At 36.6% G+C, this 17,536-nt stretch overlaps 1 protein-coding gene across 1 annotated transcript; it reads right to left on the bottom strand.

The window, feature by feature from the left end:
• Positions 1–12,097: 12,097 nt before the first annotated feature.
• Positions 12,098–13,045, bottom strand: LOC127690040 (olfactory receptor 8B3-like). Its single transcript, XM_052189603.1, has one exon. It carries the CDS (start codon positions 13,028–13,030, stop codon positions 12,098–12,100), a length of 933 nt encoding a protein of 310 aa, XP_052045563.1. The 5' UTR covers positions 13,031–13,045.
• Between the last annotated feature and the right edge of the window lie 4,491 nt (positions 13,046–17,536).

Raw genomic sequence — 17,536 nt, forward strand, 5'->3', positions numbered from 1 at the left:
ACACTCATATGAACACTATGCACAAGTGCAAATTGAAGAAATAAACAAGCCCATTTACTTCACAAAACTGGGCCACCAGGCTGTACTGATGACTAGAAAAGATCACTCAGATGACATTTCCTATCTTGAACTTGAACTATCCTACAATTCAACATTTACTTTGTATTTAAGAACATTTTGCATTTGGGTTTTATGCGCCTGACCCTGTGACCTTAAAGAATTGTGCATATCTATAAAAATATGTATAAGTACTTTTCTTTCTTGTTTCTTGTTTTTTTGTTTTTGTTTTTGTTTTTTTGAGACAGGGTTTCTCTGTATAACTCTTTCTGTTTTGGAACTTACTCTGTAGACCAGGCTCGCATCTGCCTACCTCTGCCTCTCAAGTGCTTGGATTAAAGTCATGTGCCACCACTACCCAGTTGTAAGTACTTTTCAAACCATATTTCAGAATTCTTTGAGGTAAAGAAAAACAAAAAATAAAAAAATAAATAAAAAGCATAGAATATTCTTTTTTTTCTTGGTTACTTTATTTATTTATATTTTAGATGTCCCCATTCCCTGTTTCCCTTCCACAGCCCCATTATCCCAACCCCTATTCCCCTGCCTCTATGAGAATGCATACCTAGGCACCCCCACACACCTATCCATTTCTGCCTCACTGACTTACCATCCCCCTAAACTGGGACATCAAGCCTCCATAGGACCAAGGGCTTCCACTCTCATTGATACAAGCTCAGGATTTTATCTACTACACATATAGCTGGAGCCGTGGATCCTTGCATGTCTACTCTTTGGGTGGTGATTTAGTCCCTGGGAGCTCTGGAGTGGGCGTGGTCCTGTTAGTTGATAGTATTCTTTCTATGGGGGACTCAAGGTTCTTCAGCTCCTTCAGTCCTTCCCCTAACTCTTCCATTGGTGTCGCCATGCTCAGTGTGATGGTTGACCTCGAGCATGTGTATTTCTATTGGACAAACACTGGCAGAGCCTCTCAGGGGACAACTGTAACAGGCTCCTCTCAGCAAGTCCTTCCTGGAATCAGTAATAGTGTGTGAGTTCGTTGTCTGCAGATGGGATGGTTCACTAGGTGGTTCAATCTCTGGATGGTTTTTCCTTCAGTCTCAGCTCCATTTTTTGTCTCTGAATTTCCTTCAGACAGGAACAATTCTGGATTAAAATTTTTGAGAAGTGTGAGTGGAGTCATCCCTCAAATGCAGGTCATATATATCCACTGGTTAGGGTCTCTACAGGTTCTCTCTCCCCTTTGTTGGGCATTTCGGGTAATGTTATTCATGTTGGGTCCTAGGAACTTCTTGCATCCTGGTATCTGGGACTTTTTAGTAGCTACCTGCAGTTTCCCATCCCCCACTGCTACTTAATTCCATTCAGGAGTCAGGGGAGAAGTACAGAATATCAAGAAATAACATATTCTTGAGACATCAACTTTAAGTGCATTTGATAGTAATATAAATATTTTAATAACTAAAAATGCTTAACTCTATTAAAATTAATTTTAATCAAATTTATTCAAAGATTTAACTGGTATAATTATTTTTCAGACTATATATCCAAACAAATATTTAAGAACTTCTCAACTATCATCTTCAACATAAATAAAAGAATCACAATTTAAAGGTTCATTAGAGTACTCATATCAATTGATTTTTATAATATTTCCTCTAATGTTAGTTACCTCTCCTGGTGGAAAAGTCTATGCTCCTAATATTCATAAAGTTCACAATATTCACAATTCACTGCATCACGAAAATTAAATGCACCCTGAAGGAAGAATGTTCTATGTAGTCTTGACTGCCTGTCAGTTTGGGGACTTGAGAAATTGCTTATGACAGCCAGGGCTTATCAATGATGAGCCTTATGTGAGTCTCTCAAATTCCTGTCAGTGTCCCATCTTCTACACTCCCGTGAGCAATCCAATCAAATACATTTTTTTACCAGCTTGACTTGTGTTCATTTCTTTCTTTGGTCTGTTGTTGATACCCTAAGTAGAATAATGAAAAGTATATCCTTGGGTTTCCAAAAAAAATCCTTATGATGTACATAAAAGATCTTGTGCTCTGAACTGATTCTGGTAATGTGAAGACACACAAAAGGATATGTTGTACAATACAATTAACTGCTTTGTGTGTGTCAGGCTAAGTCATTTTTCTCTAGAAATAAATATATCAAATGAGAAAGGCTATGTAAAAGTATATTTAACAAAGAGAACATGGACATTGGGAAATCCTTTTCAAACTCTGCAGACTTACCATCCTAGAAAAAGAATCCCTAATCATAAAAGAGGATAAAAGTAGTACTCTGTGTCTCATGCACGTGCCACTTAAATACATAGATCGTAAGAACATGTACATTTTTTTAAATTATTACTAATTATTTACAATATTTCTATAATAAGGCACCATAGCTAAGTCTGTTTATTGACAGAAACCCAACTTTTAAATGATTATGAAACAACTCTGTATAAGGTCTGCCTGTCTTTTCCCTATCATCTGCCTTTGCATTTCTTCACCTATACACAATGAGTTTGATTCTAGTTTCTGAACCACAAGCTGTGTACCCTTAAAAATGTTATATAACTACATCCTTGTCTAGTCACATAAAGAAATAGCTATATAAAATGCATAATACTCTTGGCCTTGAGAATCAAACTAAAACAAAAGTGTATATACAATTTATTCCAAACACTTAGGCACAGCTTTGGTTTGTTTTATACAGGGAGCAAATTCATTGTTCTTTCAAAACTGCATCCATCATACATAAAGAACAGAGGAAATAAATTGCCCTGTGTTCTGTTGCCAGGAATGTAAGTATGCCATTTACATAACAATCATAGATCAATTATAAATGAGAGAAAGACTGTGACAATTTCTGCTTGATTCAAGAAGGCAATCAGATTTTCTACGTATTATCAAAACTTCAGTGGTAGATTAGGCTGATAACTTCATCAGTCTTCTAAGGATCAAATATTATATGGATAAAGAAAGATTTTCATTATAAACGTGAGACTAAAAGTCTGGAATAACAATCTCCTCTAAAGAACCCAAAACCATCTTGAAAGTTTGATAACTCTACTGTATCTACATTTTGTCTTCTTTTTATCTCATCTAAGTAACTTAGTTAACGAAACTCACTGTTTCCTTTGGAAATAAACAAAGAAAAGCAAAATTGTCTAAGCAAAGCAAGAAAGAAATAAAAGGAAGGAAGAAAGAATGGAAGAAGGAGAGAAAGAAAGAGGACTTAAAGATCATGTTCATGACTCTCTTTGCAGAAAAAGCACATAGCAAAAAGCTACTGTCATTTTTACTTTTTAGAAAAGAAAGACAGGGCAACAGGGTCTTGATCTAATATTGACAATGACCAACATCTTGGAGCTGTATGAAGATGAAAATCTCTCTGAGAGAAAAAAATGAAACACAACTGTTACATTTTATATTAGCAGTAATAAAGAGATTACAGTGGAATACTTTCCATACTGCTGACAATAAAATAGAACAGAATAGAATAATATAATGAAAATGACAAATAGAGAGGGTAAAGCAATGCTGTGGGGCACGACTAAAAAAGCAAAACGGTTTTTACCTTGTGACTCATTTCAATGTTCACTTCACAATAATTTTGACATCATTATGCCTGAAGATGTAAATAAGAGGACTCAGCATGGGTATCACAAGTGTGTAAACTACTGAGAAAAATTTCCCCTGGCCCACAGTCTTAGCAGATGACCAACCCCTACTTGATGGTATATGAAGGATATTGGAAAGGATCACAGCACATGAGACTCAGATAATGGGGCAAGATAAAATGGTAAGTTTTCCAACCATAGCAGAGCTTGCAAGCTCATTGACATAGGTGTTACTGCAGGAAATCCAAAGGAGAGGAAAGTTGCCATAAATGTAGTAGATGATGATATTTCAATTATAAAAACTGAGCCTAATTATGAACCCTGTGTGAGTCATGGCCCAAGAAAACCCCATCAAGGAACAAGCAAAAACCTGCAGATAGCAGATCTTGGGAAACATGAGAGTCATGTACTGGAGGGGAGGACATATGGCCACATAGTGATCATAGGCCATAGGTGTCAGCACATAACATTCAGAGTTTACAAAACAAACAGATGAAAAACAGTTGAGTCATGCATCCTTCATAGGAGATGGTGTTCTGCTCCAGAAACTGGAAAAGCCCCAGATGTCCTCAACAGAGGAATGGATACAGAAAATGTGGTATATATACACAATGGAGTACTATTCAGCTATTACAACAAATGAATTCATGAAATTCTTAGGCAACTGAATGGAAATAGAGTGTGTCATCCTGTGCGAAGTAACCCAATCACAAAAGAACACATATGGTATGCACTCAACAATAAGTGGATGTTAGCCCAAAAGCTCAAAATAAACAAGTTACAATTCACAGACCATAGAAAATTCAGGAAGAAGGAGGACTGATGTGGTGGTGCTTTGGTTCCTCAGAGAAATAAAATACAGGAACAATAAAGGAGACAAAGTGGAGAGCAGAGACCAAAGAAAAGGTCATGCAGAGACTGCCCTTCCTGGGGATTCACCCTGTAAACAGTCACCAACCCCCTGACACTTTTATGGATGACCAAAAGGAGCAGGTCATTGTCTCTGGAGGCACCCTGTCTGAGCTTTACACTTACAGAGGCAGATGCTAGCAGCTAACCACTGGACTGGGTGTGGGGTCCCAAATGGAGAAGTTGGAGGGTGGTCCAGAGGAGCTGAAGGGGTTTACAGCCCCATGGGAAGAACATGATGTCAGATACCCAGACACCCCAGGACTTCTAGGGACAAAACCATCAACCAAGAGGTCCACATGGTTTCAGCCAACAAATGTGGCAGAGGAATGCCTTGTTGGGTGGGCATCAGTGGGAGGAGTGCTCCTTAGTCTGGTGAAGGCTCAATAGGTACCCCAACAAAAGGAAATCAAGTGGGGGGAGGGCAGGAGGGAGGTGGGAGTGGGTCAGGTGGAGTAACATATACTTGGAGGCAGGGGTGGGAGGAGGGGTTGGGGGTTTTCAGGGAGCAGGAAAACCAGGAAAGGTGTTAACATTTGAAATATAAATGAAGATTATATTCAAGAAAAAAAGAGCATGAACTCAGCCACTGAAGAATTACTTCCTGTGACAATTAGTTCCATGACTTGTGTCTTTAATAATGAGAGGATAAATTGTCATGAGTAGACTATTTTCTTGGATTTACGGATTTCTATGGGAATACTTTGGCCAACATCTCAGTTGTATGTCCAGTTTCACCACTTGACAGAATTCTTGCTGTCTAAGGATGACCAGTTGGTATTCCTTCTACCTCATTATATGGAGACTTTATTATGTTCAGCTTCATATACGTTAGGAAGTGTCTACTGCACCATACTAGCAGTCAAATGCCCCTTGATTCTCTTCCTACATTCCTTACCTCATACTCACTTCCCCTCCATGTAAACCTCATCCTCCCATTCCAAATTACCCACCTTCATTCCACTGATAAATTCTCTTAATTACTCCCTCCAGTCTCTTCCTTTATACCTATCATCTTTGGGATTATGAATTGTAGCTTAGATATCATTTGTTTCAGAGTTAATATCTATATATTAGTGAATGGATATCATAAACATGTTTTTATGTCTAGTTTAACTATGTTTTTATTTTCTAGCTCTAACATTTGCCTGCAAATACTACGGTGTCTTTTTTTCCTTTATTTTTATTAGACATTTTCATTATTTATATTGCAAATATTTCCCCTTCCTTGGTACATCTCAGAAATACCCGTATCCCATCCCCCTTCCCCTGTTTACCAACCCGTTCCCCACTCATACTTCCCTGATTTGGCATTCCTCTTCACTGCAGCATTGAGCATTCACAGAACCAATGTTCTCTCCTCTTATTGAGGTCTGAAAAGGCCATCCTCTGCTACATATGTAGCTGGAGCCATGGGTCTCTCCATGTTTACTCTTTAGTTGGTGATTTAGTCACTGGGAGCTCTGGGGGTACAGGTTGGTGCATATTATTGTTCCTACTAAAGGGTTGCAAACCTCTTCAGCACTGTGGGTCCTTTCTCTAGCTCCTCCATTGGGGAAACTATGCTAAGTCCATTGGTTGATGTGAGTCATGGGTATTTTGATCCCCCTTTTGATCCATTCTTTTCACCATGTACTAAACTTCACTCCAGGTGGATCAACAACCTCCACATAAAACCAGACACACTGAAACTAATAGAAAAGAAACTGAGGAAAATCCTTGAGGACATGGGCACAGGGGAAAAGTTCCTGAACAGAACAACAATAGCTTATGCTCTGAGATCAAGAATTGACAAATGGGACCTCATAAAATTACAAAGTTTCTGTAAGGCAAAGGACACTGTTAAAAGGACAAAACGGCTACCATCAAATTGGGAAAGGATATTCACCAACCCTACATCTGATAGGGGGCTAATATCCAATATATACAAAGAACTCAAGAAGTTAGACCCCAGGAAACCAAATAACCCTATTAAAAATGGGGTACAGATCTAAACAAAGAATTTTCACCTGAAGAAATTTGGGTGGCTGAGAGGCACCCTCACTTCCAGAAGATCCTGCTCTACCACTCCTGGGCATATACCCAAAAGATTCCCCAGCATGTAATAAGGATACATGTTCTACTATGTTCATAGCAGCCCTATTTATAATTGCCAGAAGCTGGAAGGACCCAGGTATCCCTCAACAGAAGAGTGAATGCAAAAAATGTGGTATATATACACAATGGAGTACTATTCAGCCATTAGAAACAATGAATTCATGAAATTCTTAGGCAAATGGATGGAGCTGCAGAACATCATACTAAGTGAGGTAACCCAGACTCAAAAGATGAATCATGGTATTCATTCACTAATAAGTGGATATTAACCTAGAAAACTGGAATACCCAAAACATAATCCACACATCAAATGAGGTACAAGAAGAACGGAGGAGTGGCCCCTTGTTCTGGAAAGACTCAGTAAAGCAGTATAGAACAAAATCAGAACAGGGAAGTGGGAAGGGTTGGGTGGGAAAATAGGGGGAGGGAAGGGGACTGATGGGACTTTCGGGGAGTGGGGGCCCAGAAAAGGGGAAATCACTTGAAATGTAAATAAATATATCAACAAATTAAAAAACAAAACAAAACAAAAAAACAAGAAGTGCTCAACATCATTAGTCATTAGGGAAATGCAAATCAAAACAATCCTGAGATTTCACCTTACACCAGTCAGAATGGCTAAGGTCAAAAACTAAGGTGGAGATAGAGGAGCACTCCTTCACTGCTGGTGTGGCTGTAAGATGGTACAACCACTTTAGAAATCAGTCTGGCGGTTCCACAGAAAACTGGACATGACACTTCCAGAGGACCCTGCTATATCTCTCCTGGGCATATACCCAAAGGATTCCCCAGCATGCAATAAAGACACATGCTCCATTATGTTCGTAGCAGCCTTATTTATAATAGCCAGAAGCTGGAAAGAACCCAGATGTCCCTCAAAGGAGGAATGGATACAGAAAATGTGGTATATTTACACAATGGAATACTACTCAGCAATTAGAAACAATGAATTCACAAAATTTTTAGGCAAATGGTTTGATCTGGAAAATATCATCCTAAGTGAGGTAACCCAATCACAAAACAATACACATGGATCCTCTGATGAGTGGATATTAATTAGCCCAGAAGCTCTGAATACCCAAGGCACAAATCGCATAACAAATGACTCCCATGAAGAAGTATGGAGAGGGTCCTGATCTAGAATTGGAGGGGAATATAAGGACAGAGAAAAAGGAGGGAGTTGATTGGAGAATGGATGGAGAGAAGAAGGTTTATTGGACATATGGAGAGAGGGGATCTGGGAAAGGGGAAATCATTTGGAATGTAAACAAAGAATATAGAAAATAAAAATATTCTTTGTTTAACACTGTACCCCATTTTTTAATAGGGTTGTTTGGTTTTCTGGAGTCTAACTTCTTGAGTTCTTTATATATATTGGATATTAGCCCTCTATCTGATGTAGGATCGGTGAAGATCTTTTCCCAATTTGTTGGTTGCCAATTTTTCCTCTTGATAGTGTCCTTTGCCTTACAGAAACTTTGTAATTTTATGAGGTCCCATTTGTCAATTCTTGATCTTAGAGCATACGCTATTGGTGTTCTGTTCAGATACTTTCTCCCTGTACTGATGTCCTCAAGGGTCTTCCCCAGTTTCTTTTCTATTAGCTTCAGAGTGTCTGGCTTTATGTGGAGGTCCTTGATCCATTTGAATTTGAGCTTAGTACAAGGAAACAAGAATGGATCAATTCGCATTCTTCTGCAAGCTGACCTCCAGTTGAACCAGCACCATGTGTCTAAAAGGCTATCTTTTTTCCATTGGATGTTTTCAGCCTCTTTGTCGAGGATCAAGTGGCCATAGGTGTAGCATCTTAAAAATGCTCAACTTCATTAGTCATTAGGGAAATGCAAATCAAAACAACCCTGAGATTTTACCTTATACCAGTCAGAATGGCTAAGATTAAAAATTCAGGAGACAGCAGGTGTTGGAGAGGGTGTGGAGAAAGAGGAACACTCCTCCACTGCTGGTGGGGTTGCAAATTGGTACAACCACTCTGGAAATCAGTCTGGCGGTTCCCGCGAAAACTGGGCACCTCACTTCCAGAAGATCCTGCTATACCACTCCTGGGCATATATCCAGAGGATTCCCCACCATGTAATAAGGATACATGCTCTACTATGTTCATAGCAGCCCTATTTATAATTGCCAGAAGCTGGAAAGAACCCAGGTATCCCTCAACAGAAGAGTAGATGCAAAAAATGTGGTATATCTACACAATGGAGTACTATTCAGTCATTAGAAACAATGAATTCATGAAATTCTTAGGCAAATGGATGGAGCTAGAGAACATCATACTAAGTGAGGTAACCCAGACTCAAAAGATGAATCAGGGTATGCACTCACTAATAAGTGGTTATTAACCTAGAAAACTGGAATACCCAAAACATAATCCACACATCAAATGAGGTCAAAGAAGAAAGGAGGAGTGGCCCCTTGTTCTGTAAAGACTCAGTGAAGCAGTATTCGGCAAAACCAGAATGGGGAAGTGGGAAGGGGTGGGTGGGAGGACAGGGGGAGAGAAGGGAGCTTACGGGACTTTCAGGGAGTGGGGGGCTAGAAAAGGGGAAATCATTTGAAATGTAAATAAAAAAATATCGAATAAAAAATAATTTTGAAAATTAAAAAAAAGAAAAATATTAAAAAAAAGAAAGACAAGACAAAAAAAGAAATAAGCACAGTCAAGACAAAAAAAAGGAAAAGCTAGGTTTTGATGTTTAGTGAGAAAACTTGTGATATTCATGAATATAAATCTTACTACTACAGTCTAAAATGTTTCCACGTATTCAGCAGAAACTACTAAAATTATCTGTCTTTGTTCTTTGTATTTTGTCTATGTCTTACGCACAGTAAGCATCAGCAGCAATTTGTTGAGTGAATGAATAAGATAATCTATATAGTTACTGGATAAAAAACAGACATTACTAACTAAAGATTTAATTAAAATTAAAAAAAAAGACAGGATTTTCAACAAATGGTGCTGGTTTGATTGGTGGTCAGCATGTATAAGAATGCAAATTGATCCATTCTTATCTTATTGTACGAAGCTCAAGTCCAACTGGATCAAAGACCTCCGCATAAAACCAGATACAGTGAAACTAACAGATGAGGAAGTGGGGAAGAGCCCAGAATACATAGGACCAGGAGAAAAGTTCATGAACACAACACCTATGGCTTCTGCTCTAAGAATGGACAAATGGAACCTCATAAAATTGCAAAGCTTCCATAAGGCATAGGACACTGTCAATAGGATAAAATGGCAACCAACATATTGGAAAAAGATCTTTACCTATCCAACATATATTAAAGAGTTAATATCCAATATATACAGACTACTCAAGAAATTAGAATCCAAACCATTAAATAAACCAATTAAAAATGGGTCCAGAATCATTAGTCATTAGGGAAATGTAAATCAAAACAACTCTGAGATTTCACCTCACACCAGTCAAAATGGCTAAGTTTAAAAAGTCAGGAGACTGCAGGTGTTGGCAAGGATGTGGAAAAAGAGGAATACTCCTCCATTGTTGGTGGGATTGCAAACTGGTACAACCACTCTGGAAATCAGTCTGGTGGTTCTTCAGAAAACCGGGAATGACACTTCCAGAGGACCCTGTTTACCACTCATGGGCATATACCCAGCAGATTCCCAGCATGCAATAAGGACACATACTCCTCTATGTTCATAAAAGCCTTATTTATAATAACCAGAAGCTGGAAAGAACCCAGATGTCCCTCAGTGGAGGAATGGATACAGAAAATGTGGTATATTTACACAATGGGATACTGCTCAGCAATTAAAAACAATTAATTCATGAAATTTTTAGGCAAATGATTGGAATTGGAGAATGTCATCTTAAGTGAGGTAACCCAATCACAAAAGAATACACATGGAATGCAGTAATGATAAGTGGATATTAATTAGCCCAGAACCTCTGAATACCCAAGACACAATTAACATTCCAAATGTTTGCAAAGAAGCAGGAAGGAGAGGTCCCTGGTCCTGGAAAGGCTTGATCCAGTATTGTAGGGGAGTAACATGACAGAGAAACTATGTTCATAGTTTCCAGATTTAATTATAGTAGCCAGAATGTAGAAAAAACCCAGATGTCCTTCAACAGAAGAATGGATACAGAAACTGTAGTACAATTACACAATGGAGTACTACTCAGTTATTAAAAACAATGAATTCATGAAATTTTTATATGAATGAATGGAAACAGAAGATATCGTGCTGAGTGAGGTATCACAATCACAAAAGAACACACATATACTCACTGATAAGTGGATATTAACCCAAAATCTTAGAATACCCAAAACACAATTCAAGGACCACATGAAGCTCAAGAAGAAGGAAGACCAAAATATAGGTCCTTCAGTCCTTCTTAGAAAGAGAATACAATACTCACAGGAACAAATATGTAGACAAAGAGGTGAGCTGAGACTGAAGGAAAGGCCACCCAGATAATAATATTCTTGGCTCATATTGATTACAACTAGATAAGACACTAAAGATGATTTTCATAGAGCAGATATGCTATGGGTTCTACATCCAATGTTCTTGAGGAGGCATCAAACCATCTTTAATAATACATAGAGGGAAAGTCTCTGTTTATAGTGTTGCCAAGTTATAGTAATGCTCCTGAGCTAAGGACATTTAGTTGGAAAGTCCTTACTTTATATCTTACAGAGGCACATTATATAGTGGGAATAGATTAGTGTGATCATTATGCTTCCCAGTTCTCCAGCTTCTCATGGACAATGCTAGGTGATTGATTGTAGATTAAGTTTCCTGGAATATTACAGCTGTCACTGTGGATTTCACATGACATTCAAGATATCTTCATTTGGATTCATTATGAAAATTGTGTTATAATTCACTTGGTTGGGCATATTACAAACCTGCACAATAAAAAATGAGCATTGAAGATCCCATAGAATATATGGCTTCTGGACATCTACAATTATTCAGTCATGTTATCAAACAGTCTAGGAGTACAAAAAGTGAGTTACTGTAATGACTGTGAACACTGTCAAATCTAAGGACAAATGGTCACCAAAGAAAGTAAATCAGCAGTAGAGACAATCTATATGACTCACAACTTAAAAAGAAGACAAATAATAACTGTACCCTCTAATGACATGTTTTTATTTATTATTTATGTAATCTTTATTTGGACTTGTTCCAACAATTAATGCTTCTGAAATGTGATATAAAGAAAATGAAAGGAAGAAGTTAATTACTTACTGATATTCTCAAATTGCTGAAAAAATGAAGGATTACGGCTTTCCAATGGTAAGGATCAAAGAAAATCTACTAAAAATGAAACAAGTTACAAATTCTCCCAATGTTAATGCCCCCACACACACACTTCAGAGAAGAATCTAAAAAAATATGGTAATCAGTATACAATATATCTTGGTGTTATAACTAAATCTAAGCATGTTACCAAAGTGTGTTTATAACTTTCTTTGGGTTAAGGTTTTTATCAGAGCAATTTTAACATCTTTGTTCCTAAGGCTATAGATTAATGGATTCATCATGGGGACCACAATGTTATAAAAGATAGAGGAAATTTTTCCCTTGTCCAAAGACCCAGATGTGGAGGGCTGTAAATACATATATATACCTGATCCAAAGAACAGAGAAACAGTTATTATATGGGTACTACATGTCCTGAACACTTTGGACCTGCCTGCTATGAATCTTATTTTGAGGATGCTTGAGAGGATGAAGGCATAAGAGGTAAAGATGATCACAGTGGGCACAATGATGTTTTTTCCAACTATAATAAGCAGCTCTATCTCATTGACATAGGTACTGGTGCAGGAGAGCTGTAGCAAAGGGATGAGGTCACAGAAATAATGATTGATAGTGTTGCTATCACAGAAGGTCAGTCTTAGGACACATCCAGTGTGGATCATTCCATCAGAAAAGCCCACTAAATATGAAGCAAGCATAAGATAAGAGCACACCTTAGGAGACATGACAATGTTGTACAAGAGTGGATTGCAAATGGCCACATAGCGATCATAGGCCATTGCTGTCAGGACATAACATTCAGAAATGATAAAAAAGCAAAAGAAGTAGAACTGTGTCATGCATCCCTCATAAGAAATAACATTCTTCTTTAGTACAAAGTTCATCAGCATTTTGGGTGTACCAACTGAGCAATAGCAAAAGTCTATGCAGGACAAATTAAAGAGAAAAAAGTACATGGGAGTGTGAAGGTGAGAATTCAGAACAATCAGCAGGATCAAAGCCAAGTTCCCCAAGGTAGTTATCAAGTAAGTCATCAGAAAGAATAGGAACAAGGGAATTTGTAGGTCAGAATGGTTTGTTAACCCCATCAAGATGAACTCAGTGTCCAGAGAAGCATTTTCCAGAGCCATTTTCTCTAAAAGAATCTGTAGAAAGATAAAATGAGAAAATTAGGTAACATTCAAAAAACACATCACCAAAACTTCTATATAAGTGAGGTATGTATTACAAACAACTTAAATGTATTAATCTGAAAAAATAAACAGCCACATTTCATGATACCATATTACTCAATGGCTTAGTCTATCCATTTAAAGATGAAGTATATTGTAGAGCATCAACAACAATGTATACATGTTCACTAGATTACTGTCAAACACAATACAACTTGAAGAAAAACCAAGGGATAAAAGTGAAGCAGTTTGTGCCAATTCAATTTGCTCTTGGTCTTTTTAATATTGTTTCTTTGACTGAGCCTCTTCCTTGGGCTGTCAGAGGTTAGAGTAAAGGTGCTGAAGTTCATTAAATTTAATACTTGAATAACAGCACAAACAAAAGAATTCTATGGATATTTAATGTTGTGTACTACATGTCTACTCTGGTAGCTTAAGAGGGACTGGCAGATGTTTATAGATTAACTTCTTATACCAAGTGTTGTGTACACTCCAAAATGTAGTAAGTTTGGACTAGGCAATAAGTAGAGAAGTATTGTCTCAACAGTGAGATGAAATGATCATTTTAATAGTATTTATTAGGTTTAGGTGAGTCTGGCTCTCTATCTCCCTATTTCTGACTAAGTCTCTCTTTCTCTCTCTCTCTGTCTCTGTATGTTTCAGTCATTTTTTTGTCTATCTCTGTTGGGCTGTGTGACTCTCCCTTTTTCCTCCCCCAACTCACACTGTGTGTGTGTGTGTGTGTGTGTGTGTGTGTGTGTGTGTGTGAGAGAGAGAGAGAGAGAGAGAGAGAGAGAGAGAGAGAGAGAGTTTACAAACTCATGCATGTACTTTCCCAGAATGTAATTCATTAAAAAATAGACAAATTGAAATGGATACACTTTGGTATACAGTTATTGTGAACCACCTTGCAAGTAATAATCTGTTGTTGGATGATCTTTGACAGGCTAATATGGGCCATGCTAATAAGGGCCATCCTAATAAGAACCCTCAGGGGCTTCAGGTCAGGTGAAGCTGCTAGGATGCAGCTTTTTGAAGACAGATGCACCATTCTTGATGTGCTTGGAACTCCTAGACTTATAAAAAATTCCTTTGAGTGGAACACCTTCATATTCTGGTTTCTTATTGGTAGATAACTCTCCATTTTAGTTACCAGCCTTCTCACAACAAAAATCATAAATTCAGAAATGAGCTCTACCTATTGAAAACAACATGTTGATTAAGACACCAAAAGCAACTCCTATTTTACTGACACTAAATAAATCTTCTGCTCACTTTTCAGGATATTTCCTGGTTAATTTTGGTTACATTTTGTGACTGTACAGATAGGAAAAGAAAGTAAGATCTTGGGTTCTGAGCTTCATCTCAATACAAAGCCTTTCTTCAAACATAAGTAGATCAAAGCATAACATGGGAAACACTTTATGACCTCTATGATATGTGTAATGTAGGACTTGTCCACATGCATAGGTCATGGGATGTTGGTTACTCAAGCAAGCAGGAGGGAAGAAATCAGAATTAAGGAGTAAATGTTTGTCAAATGTCACTGTACAAATTTATCAATAAGAATAATAATAGGAACAAATACAAGATGTTGGCTTTAAACCTGCAATGACTATATAATAAAAGAAATCCATTCAATTGGGAAAGACGCTGAGAACTAGAAATCTACTGTTCAACATATTAACTGCAATAATGTCCCATTGTCATCTTTAATTTGTTTAGTATATCTTAATGTTACCTTATCACTGCCTTCATATTAAAACCAAATGAAAGCAGTCCTATGTCCAAAAAAGCCATATTTATTTCAGTACATTTCATAAACACATGGTATTTCATAAACACATGGATTAAACAAATCTGTCTCATATGTACATTTTAGAGTTTAGAAATATGTTAGTGAAATTGCCAATTAACAAGTAAAATATTGGCTTAGGATTCAAAAATTACCCTCCTTTAGTGAGAAAAACATTCTTGCTTACTTACAGAATCCTTAGGATACTCCTGGTGTCATGAGAAGGATTTAGATGCCCTTGTTTCCAAAATGATGCAGTACAAAATTAATATCATATAATCAAAGGAAATTTTTCTGAACTACTGATCATAATTCATAAAACTATTTCCCAACACTCTGAAGAGTCACAGGGAAGCATGCAGCTCTTCTTTATATCCTGATGGCCACTAGATAGTTTACATAGTTTACTACTGCCCTACATGTGGCTATGGTTAAGGAAGGGCTTTCTTCGTCTCTTCTCTGAGCATAGGCCTCAAACATAAAAAGGGGAAGGGGTTATTTCCTTTGTGGACTTGACTGTGATGTTTGGCTAAACCTTTGGGGACTAATTTTCTATTCAGTTATTACTTCTCCTTTAGGGAATGTACTTCCTCTCTTGGAAGAGAGTGGAACAAATACTGAACTCCCCTCTGAAAGACATCTTTGTCTCTTAAGGGAAATCTGATGCTTTTGTTATTTTCTCTTTGTTCCCATATTCATTTAAGATAATCTTCCACAGAGTCTATTTCTGTTATTTTCTAATTTCTCATTATTTTAATTTTTTTTTCAAGGAAGTCACCCATGTTTAGCATGTATTTTACCACTAAGCAATATATCCAATCCTCCAAAACCCTAAAATCACATTTGTTGTTCTGTGTGAAGTAGGGTAGTCTTTTAATTACATGACTCAAGAGGTAGAGGCAGGCAAATCTCTGTGAGTTCAAGGCTAGCCTTATTCTACAAATGAAATGCCAGGCCATTCAAGGCTATAAAAATAATATATTTTCTCAAATAAATAAATAAACCAACAAACAGCATGCATGGTATTTCAACTCAATATTTTTAAACAATCACTAAAATATTCTGAGTGAGTGCCCTGCTTAGTCATTAAGAGTTTAGTAACAAGATGAAAATTTTTCCAGTAAAAAACGTATTATTAAGTGGTTAAAAACAAGCAAATAAAAATTTTTAAAGGCAATATGTAAGTGGATTTTCTATATATTAGTGAAAGTAACAGGAATTTAATCATATGTGAGTTTGACTTATTTTTTCTATTTTCAACATTTAAAAATTACTATAGCCTAGCACATTGATGAAAAATCAAAGGAGAAAAGGAACATATACACAAATGAAAATGCAAATTAATATAAATTAAAACAACTATGATATATCATCTCATTGCAGTCAGAATAACTGTTAGCAAGTGACCAATGAAAGCAAAGGGTAGATTCAGGTGCTACCTGAAGGTAGACATGCAGTCTTCAAACACACTTACAAACTATAAATATATATTAAGTCACTCAAGGTTGCTGAATCCCAGACAATAATATTAAGTTTTATTACTACTTCAATATATATGTATATATAAATGAAAATATGTAATTCTTCTGAATCAAAATTCATCAAACCGTGTAGCTTTTAATGACTATGTCACTTTAATTAGAAGTTATATAAACAAATGAGCAATTATTCTCATTTTATATGTAATTTAAAATAAATAATACATATATTTTTTGAGTAACAATGCTAGACAATAGATATTCACTGTGAAATAATTGAATTGAATAAAATTAAATACTTATTATCTGATATAATTGTTACTTCTTTGTAGCTTGAAATTTAAAATTTATTCTTTATAAATAATACAAAAAATCACTAACAAGAATGACTATGTGGTGCACTGGACTCAATTGTAATTTTCCTGATTGAAACTGTGTAACCTGTCTGCCTTCTTGCTCACTTCTACACAGCTCACTATACTTATGGTAACTCTGGTTCTATTTCAAAATGAGAAAGCACCTAGTATGTCATTTTTGGTTTTATATATGAAAGTTTTCAATGTTTTGTAACATAAATTTTCCTTTTTTGAAGTTAGAAATAGCCTAGGAGAAAAAGTATGTATCAATAATGAAAATTATCTGTGTATTTAATGCATCATCAACAAGGGATTAGTCATTTGGAGAAGCTGTTCAATTACACTAAGGATACTGAAAAAATGAAATTATCCATATTATTATAAAAGGAATTTATCAAACAACACAGTTACATAAAAACAATTTTCAGTGAAAGGACCAAGAAAAGTTAAGGTCATCCGATTTCTTACAGGATTATTGTTTCTAATCAAAATCTCTCTTTTTTTCTGACACTTAATCAATGATTTTCATAAGGACATCTTGACATCTTTGTTCCTCAAACTGTAGGTCAGAGGGTAGAGCATGGGCTCAACATTAGTGTAGGAAACTGAAGATATGTTTCCTTGTTAAATAGATCAATAAGAATATTTAAGATACATGAATGGAGCTGATCCAAAGAAAAGAGAAATCGCCATGATGTGCAAGCTACAGATGATGCAGGCTTATGATCTTCCTTATGTGGATTTGAGGTTTAGAATTTTGACAAGGATGAAAACATAGGAAAGGAGGATGGTAAAGCTGGGGAGTGTGATGTTAATACCACAACTATGAGAACCA

The sequence above is a fragment of the Apodemus sylvaticus genome, chromosome 7, assembly GCF_947179515.1.
Source record: "Apodemus sylvaticus chromosome 7, mApoSyl1.1, whole genome shotgun sequence".
Classification (NCBI taxonomy): Eukaryota; Metazoa; Chordata; class Mammalia; order Rodentia; family Muridae; genus Apodemus; species Apodemus sylvaticus.

Bases quoted from the DNA above. Each gene is read 5' to 3' on its own strand.
- LOC127690040 (XM_052189603.1), bottom strand. From the start codon at position 13,030: ATGGCTCTGGAAAATGCTTCTCTGGACACTGAGTTCATCTTGATGGGG.